Source organism: Pelobates fuscus, chromosome 10 (assembly GCF_036172605.1).
Source record: "Pelobates fuscus isolate aPelFus1 chromosome 10, aPelFus1.pri, whole genome shotgun sequence".
Taxonomy (NCBI): domain Eukaryota; kingdom Metazoa; phylum Chordata; class Amphibia; order Anura; family Pelobatidae; genus Pelobates; species Pelobates fuscus.
In genome coordinates this window covers 43,209,292-43,232,087 of record NC_086326.1, presented here as the reverse complement: position 1 = coordinate 43,232,087, position 22,796 = coordinate 43,209,292, and the positions used below count along the sequence as shown (strand labels likewise).

At 39.4% G+C, this 22,796-nt stretch overlaps 1 protein-coding gene across 3 annotated transcripts in view; it reads left to right on the top strand.

Annotated features, from left to right (window-relative positions):
* ATE1 (arginyltransferase 1) overlaps positions 1-22,796 on the top strand; it is a 74,809-nt gene that overhangs the window by 33,949 nt on the left and 18,064 nt on the right. For all 3 annotated transcript variants that reach the window (XM_063433742.1, XM_063433740.1, XM_063433741.1), the window contains exon 8: positions 18,930-18,962. In XM_063433742.1, coding sequence (XP_063289812.1) covers positions 18,930-18,962 — 33 coding nt within the window. The remainder of the gene's footprint in view (positions 1-18,929; positions 18,963-22,796) is intronic.

Genomic DNA, 22,796 nt, shown 5'->3' with positions numbered 1-22,796 from the left:
ACTCACGTTACTTCCAGTGCTGGTTTTGTCCCTGATCCACCTCCTTGGCTGACATTATCAGAATATATGATCTCATCCAATCACAATGCTCTCCCATAGGAAAGCATTGGATTGGCTGAGATAGTCAATATTGATGATCTCCGCCAAGGAGATTGGACCAGCCCTGGCGAGACTGTTGCAACGATGGAGAAAAGGTAAGTAAAATACAATTTTACTCCACTCTGAGGGGCCCAGGGGCCTATATATTTACTCCAGCACTATAGTATTAGGAACACTACCGGGTAGTTTGTATTTATGACACTAGTGTTTTTTTTTTTTTTAAACAAATCCAGTCCAAAGACATATGACGAACGGCCCAACTTCAGATTTAAGTGGGACATCCATATTTAGCCTGTTTTATTCTACTATAGTAAATGCAAGTCCCTTGGCAGCTGTATGAAAAGACATAGCATGCATCTTATCGCTAACTGCTTGCATAGCTGTAAATGCTGTATTTCACATTGTATCTTCCCGGAGAAGAGCCTATATAGAAATTTACAAGGTGCTAAATTTATACCCATTAAGGTCTAGCGACACGAGTGTTAACCGCTCCACATCGAGGTGCTTTGCTCAAGCCATCCCAGGACACATTTAAATCACCCTCTACTTTTCCATGCTTGCACATGGCATTTAGAGCTGTGAATGGGAGAGGCCAGTAAATATAGACAAGTTCCTCTGCTTTGATATAGTGCACTGTGCTTAGAGAAGGTGAACAAGTGACCCTCTGTTCTCCTGCGCTGCATTAGCTCAGTCATTCCCCCCACCCTCATCTCCCAGAACTAGGAGAAGGGGGTGTGAAAGGGAAAGGGGGGTGAGATACACTTTGCATGTTTGCTAAACCACAGCCACCCGCCAGTGAAACGGAAATGCAAGAGGCACTCACCGAGCGGACTCGGCTCCTTCCATCTCTAAGCGACAGTCACAGCTCTGACATTGTGCAGTAACAACATGTGCAATTAACTAAGCCAGCGATGTGATGGAATGCCTCTTTTTTTTTTTTTCCATCCCTCCCTCCTCTGCCTTAATAAGCACAAGTTAACCCTTTCACAATTAACGAAGATGTTGTTTGGCGTATTGTTTCTAAAGACTGAAGTAGTACTGTGTAGAAAGGTTATATAATCTCCTTCAAAGTTATCTTTAACTATTTCTGTACTGGTCGCTCCTGCTTTGTGTTCCAAGGTTGGTTGCCCATCCTTCCGGCAGTTAAAAGGTTAATTTTCTACCCTTCCTGTCTGTCCCATTTATTTATTCACTCTTCAGTGTTTAGCGGGCAGCATTTGCATAATCCGTTACTTCCTCTTAATGGCTGTGCACCCCTGTTTTATGTGAATGGGAGCTCATATTGGCCACTTATTTCATTTGAGTTTTGTATGGCGTTGGGTTCTGGTTTCATTTTGCAGTGTTTAGAGGATGCCTAGCTAGAGGAGTGATTTTTACCGTTGTTATATATTTAATATTATGTTCTGTTCACTGCACAGAAGCCTGAGGTTTTGTTTTGTTTTGCTTTACCGCTTGCAATGTTCTCATTAATTGGACCAGTTCCCCGCTCTCCATTTAAGCTCTAGCTTATATACAAACTCCAAAATTTTCTTTGTACATAATAAAAAAAATAAAAAAAAGTGTAATTGATCAGTGAAGTAGTTTGTCACATCTCTAGGTTATATAGCAATAGAATAACATTTGTTTTAAAACAAAACAAGTTTTGTTCCACTTTATTTTGATGTACCCAATTCTTACCTGTCCCTCTAAGCTCCCCTTAGACCTTAGTGTACATCAATGTATCTCAGTCCAAATCTTCATGTATTATCTGTTGCAAATGTTGGCAATTTAAATACGTGCACAGTCTATTTTTGCGAATGTACTTTTTCTTACTATATATATATATATATATATATATATATATATATATATATAGGAAACATGGGGGGATGGTTGCACTCACCTAAACATGCTTAAATGGGGTGCTGCTGGGGGCCATATTATACAATAAATACACAAGATCCAGCGCACTCTCCTATCTACTAAACAGCAACTTCAATGTTGACAGATTTTATTAGTTTGTAAAAGTTTTTTTTAAAAACACCCAATCTAGGCAAAAAAAAAATGGGGATTTAGTTACATTATATGATCATACATTGCATAAGCCTGCCACAACGTCATATATATTTATGATCTGTTTCACATTTCTAACCTATTTATGGACTGGTTTATTCATGAATATATATATTTTGAAGAATTGCAATTTTAAGGCCATAGTCACCAAGATGGGAACAATTCTCCAACACAATTATTTTGCCCTAAAGTTTGCCCTTTTGCGTTGTTCTCCCCAATTTAACAACCTAAATGAGTTTTTGTGTATGGCTTAATTGCCAAGCCAGAACTTCTACCAGCGTGAAAGAGTATTTCAAACTCTATTTCGGCCTTAATTTGGACAGCTTGGTTGTCAAGTCAGTGTTTAGCATTCATTCAGAACAAGCAGACTGCAATATTTATTTTTCATGCAGGGCACATATAAGTGGTGATGACTGTCTAGTATGTTGTGAAGACTGCTAATGTATTTAACATAATAGTAAGGCTTTTTAGGCAAGGACGGATGTGTTATCTGTAAGCAAATGGCAACTGCAGATTGTTAAAGGGGGGGGAAAAAAAGCATGATTCACGTTTAAATGAATGCTTCCAACTTAACCTGTTTTATAAGTCCTTCAGTGCATTGTAACACGTTAGCTCTGTGAGAGCCGCAGTGTTTTATTCCGAGCAGAGCTCACTACTCAGATTGTTTCATAAGGTAACAAGTTTATTAACTTTTCAAACTGTAAAAATGGCAGAGTAGGTGTTAGTGAGGTCCCTAGCCTTTACTGCAGATCCAGTAAACGCTGCCAAGTGGCACAATGCTTTTATAGGAAGAAAAAGTATGTATTGGTAAAATGGAAAAAAAACGTCTTAGATGGAGTCTTGTTTTCATGCTCTGCAAGGTCTGTCTGTTTAAGCCCTAAGAAGTAAATGTAATTCTTAATCCTGTGCATTTGTGTATCCTTATGCATGTTTATTTTACCAGTATTCTAATTCATTATTCTAGACTAGTACAGTGCTGCCCAAATTCTCCAATAGGATCTGAAGGCAATTTAGATTAATGACGTGGGGGAGTCTAGATTCTATAAAATCATGCTTTCATTTAGACTGGGACCAAAACAAAACGATCATTATTTGGGCATTCCTAAATTATAATGGACATGGATAATCACGTTTGAGAACACTGACGTTCCTATAGTCATAATGTTTACTGCGGAAACTGTCAGGAGCCAACCAACTAATGGGACAATAACTTCCTTAGTGTGATCGTAATGCCTATAGTTTAGAGCAGGGGTGTCCAAACTTTTTTGAAAGAGGGTCAGATTTGATGAAGTGAACATGCGTGAGGGCCAACCGTTTTACCTGACATTCTTTGAACCATTAAAATTAAATGCAAATTAACTATTTTATGCATACTTTTAATTTCATCTCTTTATTCTGTCTCTTCTCTCTTTATTCTGTCTCTTCTCTCTTTATTCTGTCTCTTCTCTCTTTATTCTGTCTCTTCTCTCTTTATTCTGTCTCTTCTCTCTTTATTCTGTCTCTTCTCTCTTTATTCTGTCTCTTCTCTCTTTATTCTGTCCCTTCTCTTTTTCTGTCCCAGCGAAGAAGGAAGCAAATCCCGCGAATCCCGTGACGGTCAAGAGATCGCAAGAACGCAGACTGAGGTCACTGCACATCTGTCTGCGTTCTCGCGATCTCTTGGCCCCCAGTGAATCCCCAAGCGCCAGTCAAGACCACGGCGTTCAAAGATCCAGAGATCCCAGGGGTCCTGAGCAGCGCTCGGGGATTCACTGGGGGCCACAACAGATAGATTTACCAAATTAACTGTGGGGCCGTATTAAACCGTAACTTTGGACATGACATAAGTGGGTGAGCTCCATTCCATGCAGAGTTTAATGTGCAGTGTGCTGAAGGGGTTAAAACCCCTTCAGTTACTCACCTTCTTCCACCGCTGGGCTCCTTTACCTCTCCTCCCCCGCCAACATCAGCGGAGCGGAATGCGCATGCGCGGCAGTGCCGTACGCGCATTCAAAGTGTCCATAGGAAAGCATTTTTCAATGCTTTCCTATGGAGGCTTAATATGCCTCCAGCGTCGCAGATGCGCCTCTAGTGGCTGTCCAGAAGACAGCCACTAGAGGCTGGCTAAACCCCAAATGTAAACTGCTTGGTTTACAGCAGGCAGGGTTAACCCTAGAGGGACCTGGCACCCAGACCACTTAATTGAGCTGAAGTGGTCTGGTTGACTATAGTGTCCCTTTAAGATTTCAGGATTGCAAGTAAAATATAGTGGTTTAGTAAATCAGGTCCTTGTTGGAAGGAGCACTAAATATTCAGGCAGATAATACCATGCAATAATAGTTATTAGCGTAGTCCAGGTTGGTAGAATGCAGATTGATAGCGTTGTTCAGGTTGGTTTGAAGCAGATAATTAAGCAGGCTGGTAATAAAGCAGAGTTGTAGAGCAGTTCAGGTTGGAATTATGTAGGTTTGAAACAGAAGTTGGTAACGTAGATCATGTAGGAATTAAATAAGCTTGGTAGAGTAGATCAGGTTGGTTTTCAGCAGTATGTTAACAAAGTAGGAAAGATTACTGGAGCCAGGAACAGAAGTTTTTCTGGATGACCATCAACTTTCATGTAAAGGCGATGTAGTGAGTAGGGTGTACCCTCTTCTGGGTTAGTAATTAGTCCAGGCAGGTGAGAATGTATCAAGGTAAGTTCTGAGTTAGTGGTTAGGGATACCACTAGTGATGGAGAGCTGGAAATTATTGTAAAAAAAATTAGGAGAAAAGAAACATACATTTAGTTGTCAGGTTAGGATCAGGTTAGGACAGTAAGTATTGACAGAGCGGGGAGGCATGGGAGGTTCATTGTAGAATGTAATGGGACAAGCCAGGAATGCGTTAGCACACTGAGAAGCAGGTTTCTGTAGTCAAGGCGAGAAATGATAGCGGCATGGACTAGCACATTAGCTGCATTCGGCTTTAGATAGGGGCAGATGAAAGCTATGTCTTTGAGATGGAGGTAGACACGAGAGTAGCACACTTGTTAGAGAAACAACGAGAAGTATTGTTTTGGATAGGTTAAAGGATCACTTTAGGCTCAGGAACACAAACATGTATTCCTGACCCTATAGTGTTAACACCACCATCTGGGCCCCACAAGCCTCCATAAATATAGCAAAATCTTACTGTATTCAAGCCAGAAGCTGTAACTCTGCATGCTGTTTGCCTCAAAAATGGTCTGCTGCCATCATCAGAAGTGGTGGCCTGTTCCAATCACAATGCTTCCCCATAGGATTGGCTGAGACTGACAAAGAGGTAGATCAGGGGCACAGCCAGCATGATTCAAACACAGCCCTGGCCAATCAGCATCTCCTCATTGTGATGAATTGAATTAATGAATCTCTATGAGGAAAGTTCAGTGTCTGCATGCAGAGGGAGGAAACACTGAATGTTTGGATGCATTTTAGGCAGCCATGACCCATGAAGAATCTCTAACAGCCATCTAATGACTGGCCAGTGAAGTTATCACTAGGCTGTAATGTAAACACTGTGTTTTCTCTTACAGCAAAATCCTGAAGGTAATCATTCTTTTTACCAGAACAAATGTAATAAGTTGTAGTTGTTCTGGTGACTATAGTGTCCCTTTAAGTTCATGGAAATGAGCAGCCATCCAGTTAGAAATAGCAGAGAGACCGTAAAACACAAATCAAGACAGACTGTGAGAGATCAGCAGAAAAGGCAGATTGCATGTCATCTCCATAGAAGTGATATTGGAAGCCAAAGGAGCTGATAAGTTTTCCCAGGGAGACAGAACAGTAGGAGACCAAGGACTGACTGTTGGGGGAACATCAACAGAGAGGGATGTGCAGAGTAAAACAGCCAGAAAAAGTAACACAGAAAGAGTGCTGGTATAGGTAGGAGAAGAACCAGGAGAGAGCAGCATCTTGTAAACCGAACTTATGGAGGATCAGTGGAAGTTTTTGATGGTCAACAGTATCAAAAGCAGAAGAAAGCTCACGGAGAATTAGAAGAGAGTTGTGACCACCGGATTTAGCTGCTATTACATCATTGAATACTTTGTTCAGGGACGAAGTATCCGTTTCGGGAGAGTGATAAGTGTGGAATCCATGCTGATATGGGTTGAGCAGAGAGTTTGACTATGGGAGAGAGAGTACCTGTTTAAGCAAATTATTATTCCTTATTGTGTTACAATTATAGAAATAGCCCTGCTCAAACAAACTTACAATCTGAGAATTTGAAGTAGGTTAAGTGTCTTGTCCAAGGACACTTACTAGTGGATGTCTCTAACCAGCCATTATATTCTTCTGTCTCCATGGATCTCCTTATAATAGGCTGCCTATTACGATGGTACTTTTATTGTGTAATTTATAAATTCCTTTCTTTTTTTTGATGACTTGGAGAATGTGACTATACAGTTGTTTGTGTTGTTTTTTTTTTTTTTTTTTTTCTCTCTCACCAAGTTCATATGTTGTTGCTATTCACATTAGAAATGCAAGTGTGCAAGAGTTTGAAAGAAATGAGGGGCCACCTTAGTCTCGTTCATTGCCTGCCGTTTTTATTAAAAAAAAAAAGAAGAAGAAAAGAAAATCATTGTAATTTGAAGGTCCTCCATTTTCTTCAACTGCTGTAAACTGTGGTTCTGCATTGTTTGTTTTGGCTGTCAAAAATGGAAAATGGGCCCCTTTATAGCAGCGCTAGTTAAAATGCACATGGTGGTCCGTCCGCTTAGAGGAAGTAAGAGAGAACCAACTATTATATCTCTCCTTACCTTTTTTCTACAGTGTTTTTATACATTGTAGTTTTTTACTTTCTTAACTGTGACCCAAAGGAAATGTAAAGAAAAATGTTTTCAGCTTGTTAGATTATTTTAATGTACTTTTCCAACAGGCTTCAGATGTGTTTTGATGGAGAATTAGCGTGAGTCAAATTACAGTTACCACTTAAGATTCCTTTTTTTTTTTTTTAAACATAACAATTTTATTAATCCTTTGCATTAATATTTAAGAATATGAAGCTGCATTGTCCACATATTCAACTTTGGTGTTTTTAACAAACCAGTCGATTTTTTTTTTTTTTTACTTTTTTTTTCTTTTTTTTTTTCTTCCATTTTCTTCTGAATGTGAGGGGAGATTTATGAACGTGTTCTCTGAAGGTTCTAAAAGTGGAACAGTCACAATGGAAACAGAATGTTCTTGTTAATTCCATTTATTACCTTGGTGTTTGCTCCACTTATTAACAAGCCCTTTTGTGGATCTCCTTGTGATTTTTCTTGCAGTCCAGTCTGAGATACATGTAGTGTTAGCCTCATCCTTAGCATCTTTTTCCTTCAAAAGCTGCACCAAAAATAGTTTTCTCCCTAAACCTCTACAGACACACATCTGTGGAACATGCAATACAGTAGTTTGAACTTGATTCTATAATTTAATATTTAAGCCAGGTAGATCCCCAGATGTTCTAGAACTACAACTTCCATAATGCTTTGCAGGCTTTTAGAATTACAAAGCGTCATGGAAGCTGTAGTTTTAAAACCTCTGGGGATCTACCTTTTGGGAACCCCTGATTTAAATAAACTGCATATGAAAAATGAAATATTCCACTTTAAGAATGTTATCCTACACCTATTCTGTAGAATTCGCCAGTCACCATGGATTCCCATAGCCTTCTTGTTGCTAACCTTTTGTATATCCATATTTTGCTTTTAATTCATTTTTTTTTTTTTAAATGTAGACCGGTTTTAAAATTGTTATGGGCAAACTGTTACTGTCCTTTCAATTTGTCGTGTTTTGATAGTCACCTATAACTTGTTCAAGGACCATGCCAGACACCATAACCACAACAGCCCTCTGCAGTGGTTAAGGTGCCATGAGCTCCCTGCCACTATTTATGCTTTATTCGTTTATTACATGAACACAGACTACTTTTAGGGTCAGTTCACAACATTCACCATCCTCTTCTTCTTTAAGTGGGAAAAGAGAAGTTCTTGTGCCATTTCTTTCACGTTGTTTGACAGTTGGTATGATACCAAATATTTAAATATATGAAAGCTTATACTCCAATTTATATGTGACTGCTCCACACACAGCACAGTGTACTGTATGTAAAGTTGAGTGTTCTATGATGCTGAACGGACATTCCAATAAACACTATATAAATTAAACTAAAGTAAAGCTAAGACTACGCCTCTTGTTGCTTGTTGGCTGCCTCTGAGCCTTTGGTATTTAAGTTAATGATTTTTCCATCATTTGGGGCTAAAAGGGGCAAAGCTGCGACCATGTCGGAGTTGGAGAATTTTTCAAAACCAGTAATTTTGGCCTAAATTTTAAAATCCATATTCCATTTCACAGTTAAAGCAGAACTGTCACAATTAAAGCAGAGCTGTCAATCGCGGGAGCAGCCATCCTCATAGTCCGGTCCTCTTCTGCTTAAGAGCCATGCACAAGAATACAGCACTGAGGTTGTATGTAGGATCCCACAAGACCACAGAATAGATGGAGCATATTTCCCTGCAGCCATCATTAGTGCTGGCTGGGGGATTGACAGTTCTACTTAGCTCTGCAAGAGTCAAAAAAAGTCAGACACAGGAAAAATACTGAAAAGAATCTCCATGAAATTCAAAAACCATCAATATGAGTATCTCACAAAGATTTTATTTTTATGAAATACTCGTTTTGCAGAGGGGAGGAGTGAAAGTGCCACAAACTCTTATGTCTGTGTGAGTAGTGACTGCTAGTGACTACGCTGATAGTCTGTTCATCTATCAACTCTAAATTTGTACCTTTCAATATTTCTAGTTCCCTGGATAATTTTAATATTGAGAGTCCCTAATAAAATAGTGTTTGTAAGCAGAAATCTACCGTAAAGATTGTTTCAATATATCCTCGAAGTTTGGTTGGAGGAGTAATTTATATTTATTTGTATAACGTACCATAATGCAGAGATATGCTTTATCGGTGAACTTTGTCTATTGCAGGCATACGACCAGCGTCATGCTAACTTAATCTTTAATGGCTTCAGTATGAGCTCAAAGTTGGAACACCATTAACTGTATTCTGTTTGTGCCTTTTACTACTGCAGAGATTATCCTGTCTGGATAGGGATTAGCAAGCAAGTGGGAATAACTGGGAGCCGTGCTTTTTATGCACACGTGGGAGGTAACAAGAATATCAAGTTCCATGTGATTTCTGAAGTCTAATTACTCGATTTCACAGCCACTTACAGAGAATAACTGCTCAAATAACAGCTTGTTCTGGCTAGCTGCAACTGCTGTTGCTATAATAACTAGATGAGGCCTTGATAACACTAGCCACTAGCCTGAACAGTTTGGCTCCCTGAATAGGTACTTTTTTGGGAGGCAAATAAAGTGCAAAAATGCATTTTATACTTCCATAGACTCTAGTAAGTGTATGAGCCACAGGTCCAAGAACAGCCTCGCGTTTTATACAAAATATGGAGGTGAATGAGAGACATCCTACAGGTGCATGCTTCTGTGTAAAACTTTAATAAGCTGTGCTTGAATAGGTGGTTTTATCAGAGTCTATACAGATAGTTAAACAGCATGTGGATAAATACTTTAAAATACATTTTAATTTTGTATAAGAGTTTTTTGATATCTGACTGCCATTCTGGGGTCATGAAGGATTTTTTCCCTAGTTTGTTGCACAATTGGAAGAGGTTCAAACTGGGTTTTTTTTTTTTTTTTTTTTTTTTTGGATCAACAGCAAAAAACAAATGTGAGGAAGGCTGAACTTGATGGACGCATCAATTGGACGCTATGAATTGCGTGAATATGAGCTACGTTGTAGATGGTACTTTCAAGGTACCATATACAAAGGTGATTTTTGTTTTACTTTTCTTTTTATTTCAGTATATTTTTATCATAATGCATAAACATTTTTAATGTGATGCTTTAAAAAGATAATCCGACTTTGATTTATTGTATATATTATATGTATTTAATGTAGAAATGTGTGCTACTTGTGAAATAACTGAAGAAATATTAACAATCCATGGTAAATCCTATTCTAAATTTGTTTGTGTCCAAAACCTTTTTCCCCCTATTTTATTCTGCTTTTGCAGAAAGAAGAGGAAAATCTGAATGGACTGAAATATGATTTGGCTGGAGAATTCTCATAAATAGGACTTTTCCTTTCTATAAAACCACTGGCATTTTTTTATATTTCAGATTTTATTAAGAAATACTATTATAAATTGGAATGGGCTGAGTAAAGAATTTTTGTTGGGATTCATATCTGCATCTTATGATGGAAAATATGCAGGGGGAAAAAACCCTTATATAATCATTACAATAAAGATGTTTATTTCAAGGTATCAGTGTGTCATAAGCCCCCTATTAAATGCACCTGTCTTGCAAATATGAGCACATGCAATTATATAAGATGTAGCCTTTTATATATGCATTGTGCTTGACAGGAAATTTTAAAGGGACACTATGATCCCTATATGCCCCCCCAACACCCACTTTTCTTTTTGTGTGCGTCTACACAAATATCATCTTTAGTTTTAGAGTTAATGTGTTTATTGCTTGTTTTACTTTTCGTATATAATAACTCTTCGGAGCAAACCTTGAGGACACCGCTTCAGAAGTAAAATGCCAATAAGACAGAAAATTTTCGGCATGTGTTTTTTAAGAGTTTAACAACTCCTAGTCCTTCAGTTCCGGTAAAATCCTCGACCAGTTTCTGTTTTGGAAGCTGGTTGAGAAGCATTTAGTGTAAAGCACTGATTCTCCATGGGAAGCATTAGTCCGTGCTGTCAGAGGCAGCACAGGGAATGGGCGGTACGTTCGTCACAGTTTTCTGCACTGCGTATGCCCCAGGAGCAGTTACTAGCAGCAGGTCTTCCTCTCTCCCATTCAACAGCAGTATTTTCAGTGTGTCTGTAAACTGATGCCCAGACATGGTTAACTTGTCTTTCAAACAATAAGACCGAGAAGGAGACAGACTGGCAGATATATAGACATGTAGCATATTGTGTTATACTTACCATGTGTGTCCTTGGCTGTCTTCTTGCTGTCCTGCAGGCTCCCTGGATCCCAGCAGCTCCGTTCACCCTGCTGTGCCTAAACTGTGTATGTACTGATAGACAGAGGCCAGTCCAGGAGCATTATGGTGGAGATTAACTAGACCACTTTTTGGAACAGAATACCTTGATAAATCTCCCTTGAAGTATGAATAAGGAAGGTGTAGCAAAGGGGGAAAGCTAATGATGACGGTTTATGCTGCTAAACTATTCTTATATAGCAAATCTAAACCGATATTAACAAGGTGAGAAATACGGCCGATCTATGAGGCCAAAACCTAATTATGTAAAGTTTATCAAATGAGATGTGCTGGTGCCCATTGTGTCCCTTCAATGATACGTTGGTACAATGTACAGATGTAGTGATTACCATGCCAAGTCTAACATTCCACAATCCCTAATCTATCGTGGCTTCAAGTAGCTCCCAGTTTAATTAAAAAAATTTAATTTGTACATTGCTGTTGATTTCAGTAATATGTATTTCACCCTTGGAGCAAATTGTGTCACCAACACCTTTGTTTTACTCCTTTATTTATGGCCCGCTTTGTATGTAACACAGGTGGACTGCCTCCTGCTTCATAGTGCTGTTCAAACAACATAATAATCACAATAATGTTAAGTTAAAGCAATGATTTAGCCCATCAGTGGAGGCTGCAACTTTGAGTTACCGTATTTTTCGCTCCATAAGACGCACCTCACCATAAGACGCACCTAGTTTTTAGAGGAAGAAACCCAGAAAAAAAATATTCTGAACAAACTGTCCCATAGTGTTTCTTACTATGGGACAGTTTGTACAGAATATTTTTTTTCTCCCCTGTCCCATAGTGTCCCCCCCTCCCATAGTCTTCTCCTCTCTCCCATAGTCTTCACCCACCCCCTCCCCATAGTCTTCACCCACCCCCTCCCCATAGACTTCACCCACCCCCTCCCCATAGACTTCACCCACCCCCTCCCCATAGACTTCACCCACCCCCTCCCCATAGACTTCACCCACCCCCTCCCCATAGACTTCACCCACCCCCTCCCCATAGTCTTCACCCACCCCCTCCCCATAGTCTTCACCCACCCCCTCCCCATAGACTTCATCCCCCCCCTCCCCATAGACTTCATCCCCCCCCTCCCCATAGACTTCATCCCCCTCCCCATATTCTTCTCTCCCATACTGTCCCCCTCCCCTTGTCCCATAATTACTTACCTGTCTTGCAGCGTTGGCCGGCAGCACAGGGCGCACCGCGGTAGTGGAACTTGAATTTCATGTTCCGGTTTCCGGCGGGACTGAAAGGAAGTGCGCACTCAGCTTGTGCACACTTCCTTTCAGTCCCGCCGGAAACCGGAACATGAAATTCAAGTTCCACTACCGCGGTGCGCCCTGTGCTGCCGGCCAACGCTGCAAGACAGGTAAGTAAAGCTTCATATTCGCTCCATAAGACGCACAGACATTTCACCTCACTTTTGAGGGGGAAAAAAGTGCGTCTTATGGAGCGAAAAATACGGTAAGTCCGTCTAAGACAGAATGATGTGTTAAAGGAACACTATAGTCACCTAAATTACTTTAGCTAAATAAAGCATTTTTAGTGTATAGATCATTCCCCTGCAATTTCACTGCTCAATTCACTGTCATTTAGGAGTTAAATCACTTTGTTTCTGTTTATGCAGCCCTAGCCGCAACTCCCCTGATTTCACTTTCAAACAGATGTAATTTACGTTAAATAATTGTATCTCAATCTCTAAATTGAACTTTAATCACATACAGGAGGCTCTTGCTGGGTCTAGCAAGCAATTAACATAGCAGGGGATAAGAAAATCTTAATTAAACACAACTTGCAATAAAGAAAGCCTAAATAGGGCTCTCTTTACAGGAAGTTTTTATGGAAGGCTGTGCAAGTCACATGCAGGGAGGTGTGACTAGGGTTCATAAACAATGGTATTTAACTCCTAAATGGCAGAGGGTTGAGCAGTGAGGCTGCAGGGGCATGTTCTATACACCAAAACTTCTTCATTAAGCTAAAGTTGTTCAGGTGACTATAGTGTCCCTTTAAATCATTTTATGACCTATTTAAATTGGTGTCTGTAAAAGTAGCTTGAAAGTGACTCTCATTAACCTCAGACAGCCCGTGCAGCACTGATATGTAGACCGTTTGATTCACAAGTGTTACGTCACACTGTACAACACCATTAGCCTGTACTATATATAAATATATATTATTTTTTTACATACTATACATAAAAAAAGCTAAAAAGTCAGTCTAAATACTGGTTTCATATGATTTGCTTGAAGTCTTAGTTTTACAGGCATATTCTGAACTATGTGGAGCAAAATTGATTCCATCTAAGTGCATCACTTTTTTATTTCTAGATGAGGAACCAACATATAGTTCCCATGCTATTTTTAGTTGGTGCATCAGATGCCAAGCTACTGCCCACTGTATATTGTTTACCCTACCTTCCATACAGTAAGAAAGAGCCTCTGAATAATTTTATACATCACAAAGCTAATGCCATTCATACAATTTTAGTACCTGTCCAAAAAAAAGTTAAGGATCATTGTTCTATTGTATTATGTAACCATGTAAATATAAAATGTCCAAAATATATTCCTAATTTATATTTTTCTCCAAAAACACCCTTTTTTCTGTTGACCGCCCCACTGTATATGAATTGGTAGATGCTTTGGAAAGTATCAAAGCACTTGGATGGCTTGACTTTATTTATTTTATTTTTAAGGTTTTCTTAATTTTTACTTTTTTATTTTATTTATTTTTTTACTGTCCTCTGGCCTGATTGCTTCCCTGGCAGACAGTGATGTGGGTTGTTTTTCTTTTTGCGTGAGCCAGTGCATATGACACAGCCAAAGCATACGAGACCTATGTGTATGAACATCTCGCCACATACTTAACAGTTTGCACGCAGTGTACACAGCCCACCTAGGTTTATGTGATAACCAGCCTGTGCTCTTCTCCTGTTGGGGGGCAGGCACCTAACAGCTGCTGTACCTCCGATATGCATGCCAGCAGGATGTGCCAGCGTTCTTTTCCTTTAGACTGGAGCAGGCCTCCAGCTTGGCACTGCCTCTGAAAGCCACTGATTTAAAGATGATTTTTCCTGGAACTGTAAACACGCACCGAGTGAGCAAGCAAAATCGGTCCATGCCAACTTCAGCGGGAGGGCAAGCTGTCCCAGGCTTTGAAGATCTTGCTTACTTGTCACAGGCTGTCTGTATTGTTACACAGCTTGCTCAAAGCGGAGGCCCGCGTTAAAAAAAAATAAAAAAAAAATAGCCGGCTCATATGACAACCACATATATTACTGGAGAGACGCCAGCCATACGTCGAGCAAAGTTCACATGTGGGGCAGGTGGTTAATATAACAGTCTGTGTATTTAGTACCCTTAACTGTTTCAATAACTGTGGGCTACAGGGCTTTCCTGGCAATAGAGGAGCCCAGTGCTTTTTCTCTGCTGCCTCACTGACATGAACACAACTACCTGCGAGAAATTGTATGTACGGAGGCTGTAGCATTGAATAAATGTGTTCAAGTGGAATATAATTGTGTTTTCTGGCATTTAGTATATTCACAGTGCTTTCTCTCAGGGGCTGAGGACACCGTATGGTCAATATGTTGATTTTCTCTAGCTTCTACTATTGTGTTGTTCAGTCTTGTATGCTGGGAAGGTTGCAGAGAGATAGGTGCAATAACCCATCTTTTGTGATTGTGCCCAGTCTCAAACTACATTGTTAACAAGCCTTCACATTCCCCCCCATGTTTTCTTTTATTTATGTAAAATGGAAATGAATTTGGAACATTTCATGCTGACACCGTCATTACTTCTGTTAATTTAGTTGTCACATGGAAACATAGAATGTGACAGCAGATAAGAACCATTCGGCCCATCTAGTCTGCCCAATTTTCTAAATACTTTCATTAGTCCCTGGCCTTATCTTCTAGTTAGGATAGCCTTGTGCCTATCCCACGCATGCTTAAACTCCTTTACTGTGTTAACCTCTACCAGAGGTCCTGGAATAAATCTTCCTTTCCCCAATATGTGAGGTAGAAGCATTGACATTCGGCTCAGTGCACTGGGTACAAATGTTCCGCATAGTGACGGATTACCTCTCACAGAGTTTAGTATCAATGGGAAATTTCTGAAACTAATGAGGAACGCAACGTGTAAACCAGCTGTATGTCTTGCCTCCCCTTTGTTTTTCTCTAGTGAATCATTTTAGCTTAACTTTTTTTTTTTTTTTTTTTTTTACCTACTGTGTTTTTGTTCCACCCACCTTATCAGTCATGAATATGTTTGATGGATGTTCTCATTTTACTATACTTCTTCTATAACACAGAACAGTTTTACCTGTGGCTTGCGGTCTCCAAGACATTTTTTTTTAATATTTAGAATTCCATGTGTCTATGTATTTATAGGTTGTGTGCATCTTTCTGTTTCTCTGTTGAACTTCCTGATATTTTCACATTCTGTGTTATGAGTCATGTTACCGTGTGTAACATAAGTTCCATCAATCTTGAGGTAGCATGTTACGTCTCCCATGTTAGGTGGGAGTCACACTTACGGTCAACAGCATCTGTGGTTTCTACCTTTGAATTAGTCCTTCATCCCTTCTTAAAATACTGGAAGAGACGCAGAATATCTTGACTCCCAGACCATTTCCCAACATATGAGTGATGGGAGACTAAAGAATTAATGGTTGCTGCTTACTGGGAATGAGGCTCCTATTATTTTCAGGAAGGACAAGCACTGACCTTAGCTTTAAAGGGTTACTCCAATCAAAAACAGTGGTTGGTGTTGGTTAGTGTAACCGTTCCTATTCTGTTTCCCCTTAGCACCTTACAAATAAATCTCACCCCTGTTCCATCACTGTGGCCAAGTTCTCCTGGCAGCCCAATCCTTACTTGCTGACATGCCTCTCTTTGGCTGCCACTGTAGGGACAGGATGGGATGTGGGGAGGACATGGGTGGTATGGTGCCCTCCTGTAAAGAGATGTCTTTCCTTTTTTTTTATAATTATTTTTTGAGATTTTTGTTTGTTTTGGTTTTTATTTGAATTTTTCCTGGCTGGCGCTATATAAAAATGAAAGAAAACTATTTTTATTCATTTGAGAACTGTCCATTTATAGCAGGTCTTGTGCAATGTACTAAATATGTTGGTGTTTACGCTGTGGCGCTATCTATTTTTTTTTTTTTTTTTTTTTATTTATTTTTTTTACAGTTTTATATATGTAGTTACATTTTCACAAAGCGATGTCATGGTTCTTCTCCTGAAGCTCTTTGTTAGACCATTGGCAGTGAATTCCAAAATCTGTTCCCATGAAACTGCAAAATTCCACAAAGCCATGTTTGCACAGGTATTTAGGAACTAACCGGATACTGGACATTGCTGTCCTCTGCTCCTCTCTGATTTCTCATGGGAAATATACATATTGTAGCCATGTGCCGTCCATAGTCCAGGAACTTCAAATCCAAATATTTATACTTCATACGGCTATTTCATGGGAGCTTAATAAAAAAAAAACATGGAGGCTAATTTTGCAGAATTAGAAAGTTATGGAGAATTGATCATTGATTTTATGGAGAATTGCTTTTTTTTTTTTTTTTTTTTTTTTTTTTTTACAATTTCGTTTTTTAGGCCAAAATATTTCCAGCTTTTGAATTTATTTAAGTGCAAAATTTTACGGTGTGAATCGACAGAAGTTGACTTCAAAGGTTTGATCGGGTTTGCAGAATATTCTTCTTGGCTGTATGTAAAATAGCCAAATTTCATGAATAGAGCTTTAAAATAATTCCATTGTTCAAATGTGTTCACATTAAATGTGAACATAAATATTAGACCTTTTGCAATCAGAGGTTTAAGCACAGATTGGTCGCAACATCTAACAAGTCAGGAGTTCTATTCCATTAATCAACGCCTGTTTGGCAAGTTCTCTAAATCCCTGTGCAAACAGTCTTTCCTGATTTTATATCAGTACATTTGGTAGCTTTAATTTACAGTATATAAGACGAGCCCTGTACTGCCACTGGGAACGTTTCTGTCGGAACTGTCCCGAAATAAACACTGAGACACAAAACAGAAACGTAGAGGGATGTGACATTTAGAATAGGCCTGTGCATACCATATAAAGGCCTCACTTACTAACATTCATTATCAGACTGTGACTGACATTTTGCTCACTTTATGGAAAATAAAAATCCAATTTGGCTCTGCATTCCTGCCCGTAATCAGTGAGACAGACCATGCTCGGAAGTCACCCCTTGTGAGAGATGTAACAGCACTAATTACTAATTAGTTCCAAACTGCACAATGACAAGAAGGTTATTTGGAAATGTCTTGCAAACCAGATACAGATTACTGTACATTTCCTGATTCCAGCCCTTTATCTGGTGAAAGAAGGACAATGCCTTACATGTTTTGACATTCCCAATCCAGCAGACACTTTAGCAACTTCCAAGGAAAATTAGATATTTTCATCCTTATCTGTTACAATGTGGCAGTCCTCTATCAAATCTCCAACTACTCTGTATTGGCCTTCACACCCCCTCTCCCCCCCCCCCCCCAATTTAAATTCATCTAATTGGTTGTTGCAAAATTCACAATGCATGCATTAAATAGCCCGGTTTCCATTAACCCTGTGAGCTTGATAGTGTTTTACCGAAAAGGAATACAGTTGCTTCTCAGCACCTGGAATTAAGGTGTCAAAGATATGTGAAGCTTAGATATCTGACATTCTATATTCTTAACGTTTGTTTCATGGCTAAATTATTTACTCAGAGGCCATAGAGATTGGGGCTACATCTTGCATCCAAATGGTTTAAATTAGACAGGCTTGCCCTTCCTTATTGTGTTAGGGGTATGTGTAGAATTATAGAGATTCCCATAAATTTTTTACTTAAACGTTAGTCACATTAGTCAACACGCAGTCCTGAATTTGTTTATTTACATGTCCTGAAAGGGTTGCTCCAACCACCATGTCCACTTCTGCTTCTTGAAGTGGTGATGGTGGTAGGATAGGAGTCTGGGTGTGCAGTGTTTCAACTTGAAACACTTCACATCCAGATATATTCTTAATTGTAGGCTGGGGGCAAGTTGAACCCCCAGCATACGTGACTTAGGCAGCCTAGAACCATGTTAAAGTCTGTGCAAAATTTGCGACTCTGATCCGCGTGCACTGCACTCTGCCAACAGACTGACGCAACAATTCCTCCCTTTCACCCACATTGAGTGTAGCCCTCTCTCCACCCTGTCCCATCTGTAATTTTTGTAATTGCCACCCTCCCTCCCTTTCCCCCTCCCACTGCGTGCTCAGAGTGCGCACATGGAGATCAGACCCATTGCTGTTCAGCCTAACGTCCCTGCTACTGCAGGTTCACAAAGAGCAATCGCAGTAGCAGACAAGTTAAGTTGGGCATCAGTTGGTCAGATAACAGAAATTCCAACAAGGCTACTCATCCTGGTAACAGAGATGTTTTCTAAAAAAGAATTAATATAAATAATTTTAAAAATATATCCTTAATATTCATTAAATGTAATAAACTAAAAAAAAAGAAAAGAAAGTGAATTGCATGGTTGGGAGATATCAAATGCAGCTCCGGCATGCTTTGTGAAATATTAAGCCATGGAAATTAGACTCTGATATTAAAAAGCAAATGTTTTACTTATTCTTAACTGTTTTTTGTTTTTTTCCTCCTTTTTATTTCCAATCTATGTGTGACTGACCTGGTTGCATAATACCACTTCGGACTGCAGTTCACAAGGTTTCTCTGCGATTCTCCATTAGAGGTAAGATTGCGTGATGTGGACTCTGGCTGTTGTGGGGGAAACTACAATTATGCTGAAATCTTTACTTAATAAAAGTAAAAATGTCCAACTTAACTTATTTAATACGAGTTTAATTTTATATTTAGGATTGTTTTCATTGTAAATAAAAAAAAAAAGAATATGTTTGTGTGTATTTAGTTTTGTAAGCCATGTTTTCTTGAATATTGATTTATCAAACTCTTGAACCACTTTTATGAAAGCCTATGTGATCTGTAGAGATTAAGACAAATTACATTTAGATTAATGTTCTGTTTCATCATGTGTTAGAGCTGTGCTTTCCACTTCTGTGACACAACGGGAGGTAGGTCGTTTTTTTTTTTTTTTTTTATATTGACATTCTGCCACTAAATATTGATATAAACAACATAGTCTGAGCCAAAAGGGTCGCTGAGCATTATAGAAAATCTAGATCATTTTGTAGCAACCAGTGTTGAGTAGCTATTGCAACTTGTGTAGTTGTCAGACTAGCTGGGTGGTCATGAAGATCTGTAGACATGGTCACTCTGAGTGTGAAACGTTGGTTTGTATATTTTTGTGCTTTATTATTTGGTTTCTTAGCCACTTACACCCTGGTATGAGTTTTAACAGAACTCTTATTCCCATGGTTTTGCGTAATCCAACAACTAACTAAAAGTTTGCAATGGGCTGTATTTTTATTTTTTATTTTTTTCATTTTTCATAGTATAAATGGTGGTCAAGACGCAGACAGGCATACGATGCAAAATAACCTTGTTCCCAATGACGTGTACAGGCACTTGTAGGACTTAGAAGAAGATGCTCATACACGCATGAGAGAGCCTGGTACATCTTTGAAAAGATGTTTTCCGTGTAGGAATGTTAATATTTTTCCTTTGGATGAAGGGCTGCACTGTAAAAATAACTGATGACAAATCCGCACCTTCAGGAACGAGAGTTGACCATGGTCTTTCCCACACAACCTTACACTTAAAGGGACACTATAGTCATCAGAACAAATACAGCTTAAAGGAACACTATAGTCACCTAAATTACTTTAGCTAAATAAAGCAGTTTTAGTGTATAGATCATTCCCCTGCAATTTCACTGTTCAATTCACTGTCATTTAGGAGTTAAATCACTTTGTTTCTGTTTATGCAGCCCTAGCCGCAACTCCCCTGGTTTCACTTTCAAACAGATGTAATTTACGTTAAATAATTGTATCTCAATCTCTAAATTGAACTTTAATCACATACAGGAGGCTCTTGCAGGGTCTAGCAAGCTATTAACATAGCAGGGGACAAGAACATCTTAATTAAACAGAACTTGCAATAAAGAAAGCCTAAATAGGGCTCTCTTTACAGGAAGTTTTTATGGAAGGCTGTGCAAGTCACATGCAGGCAGGTGTGACTAGGGTTCATAAACAATGGTATTTAACTCCTAAATGGCAGAGGGTTGAGCAGTGAGGCTGCAGGGGCATGTTCTATACACCAAAACTGCTTCATTAAGCTAAAGTTGTTCAGGTGACTATAGTGTCCCTTTAATGTAGTTCTGGTGAGTATAATTATTGTATACAAGCATTTTCATGCAAACACTGCCTTTTCAGAGAAAAGGCAGTGTTTACATTGCCCCTAGGGACACCTCCAACTGGCCACTCCTTAGATGGCCACTGGAGATGCTTCCTGGCTCAGTGCTGCACAGTAGGCAGCACTGCCGTTGAGCGTCTCCACGCTCTGCATGGGGACGCTGAATTTCCTCATAGAGGTGCATTGATGCATCTATATGAGGAGGTGCCGATTGGCCAAAACGGCATTTGGCCCCGCCCCTTGTCGATTTTAGCCAATCCAATGCTTCCCCCATTGCGCTGGAAATAAGGTGAGTTTTAATTCCTTTTAAGGGGTGTAAGAGGGGGGCAAGCCACCTAAATGGTGGGTTTAGCACTATAAGGTCAGGAATACATGGTTGTGTTCCTGACACTATAGTGTTCTTTTAACATGTACAGAAACATTCAGAATCCATAGACTGAGTGTTATGTAAGGTAGGGTTTAGTCATGTATTCTTTCCTTGGTTGAGATATTAAAGGCTAAATTGTAAATTAATTCAAATTGTATTTTGGGGTACCCTTCATGTTCTGAATTGGCCAAAGCAAAGTTAACTTGAATTGTTCCCTTGAGTTAAGTTTATGGTCATTAATGGTTCATGTGGTTTACAGTCATACATACGTGTGGATGGCAGCCAGCATGGTCCATCTTTTATGACCACAACCTCCTCAGTACCAAGGCTTACGAACGATATTTTTTTTTTACTAAGCAAAGGGGGAAAAGTTGCCATCTAACAGCCCTTTCAGTCAACAGTAGATATTGCTGTTCTGCGTTTTATATCTGGTGAGGTTTCTAATTTGATTAATGCACCAATTGTAGTACTTTAAATCTTGGGGTGCAAATTCAGTTACTGGACAGAGTCCGTTCAGCCATTAGTACAGGTAAATTAGGCGCTTGAAATGTGTTAATTGACTGCCAGTTGTGCTAACCGACGTCATAAAGCATATTTAAAACATCTTGAATGCTCTTTAAAAATAGATAATTTATTTTATTTTTGTATTCATGTTTGTGCCATTGTGCTTTTATAATGGCAGTCACGTGAAGAGCTAAGTGCAGTCTGCACGCCTGTGTTTAATAGTAAGCTTTTCTGTAATTACTCTGATAATTTGATGGGTTACTGAACAGATCCATGTGTGTAAAGCCTTCTCACTGGCCTGCATTGCACTCTGGTCGAGGACTAATGCAACTCATTAGCCTTTATAGGAAAAGGCTTTTTATCACCTCGTCAATGCCTAGCATGCTTTTTCCCCTTCTGTCTTCAGTGTTAAAAGCACTGGTCATACTTCCCTCCGTGTCCGTATGCAAAGATTGTTGTGTATAGATGGAGTCATTTGTTTTAGGTATATACAAACTGGTTATTACAATGTGTTTAAATGCCTTGTACTGTAGCATACCATTTGGTTTTGTACATACCATCCTGGCATAAGCATGGTCAACCATTCCATGACCAAATGGCTTTTGTTTAAAAAAAGAAAAATGATGTTTTAATTATTTACTTAGTTAATTTTTTTTTTGTCTTTTCACTTGTTCATGCTTGCATGTATTGGGCAAGAAAAAAAACATCTTTTAGTTTCAAGTGCACCTGTCATGCCTATCTGATAGGATGGACCATTTTAAGGAATAATTATGTAAATATCAGAATAGCCAAATTGCTAGAATAATAGATATCAATGTCCCTTCAATGGAGGTCTAAACTAGAGCACAAGTGGCACAGGTAGTAGGGGCCCATACCCCATGTGGATAAAAAATTATATACATATATCGCTATTTATAGCCACGGGGAGGGGGGTGAAAGATGTGCCATTGAATGCTGTAACTGAGGGAGCTCTGGAGGGTGGCTGTCTGCTCCTCCGCCAGGTCATCTCACTCTTGCAAGAGCAGTATGGGCACCCGTCAGGAGCAAGTAGACAGCCTCCAAATACCACCGACCCACCAGGGAATGGAGTGTCTCTCTGCCTGGCCACACACTGCATACACTAAATGCACTCACTGCATCCCTTACACACATACACATACTGCATAAGCAACAACAGCTATACACACACAGCATCAACTATACATAGAGACACACACTTCCTTCCTGACACATACACATACATTACATCTCCTACACACACTCGATTCTCTAAACACACGCATTACATCCCCTACACTCACACACTACATTACATTCCACAGCTCTAAGTGCCTATGAGATGATGGTGGACTGGGTAATGGGCCTTTAAGGCGGACTCGGGAG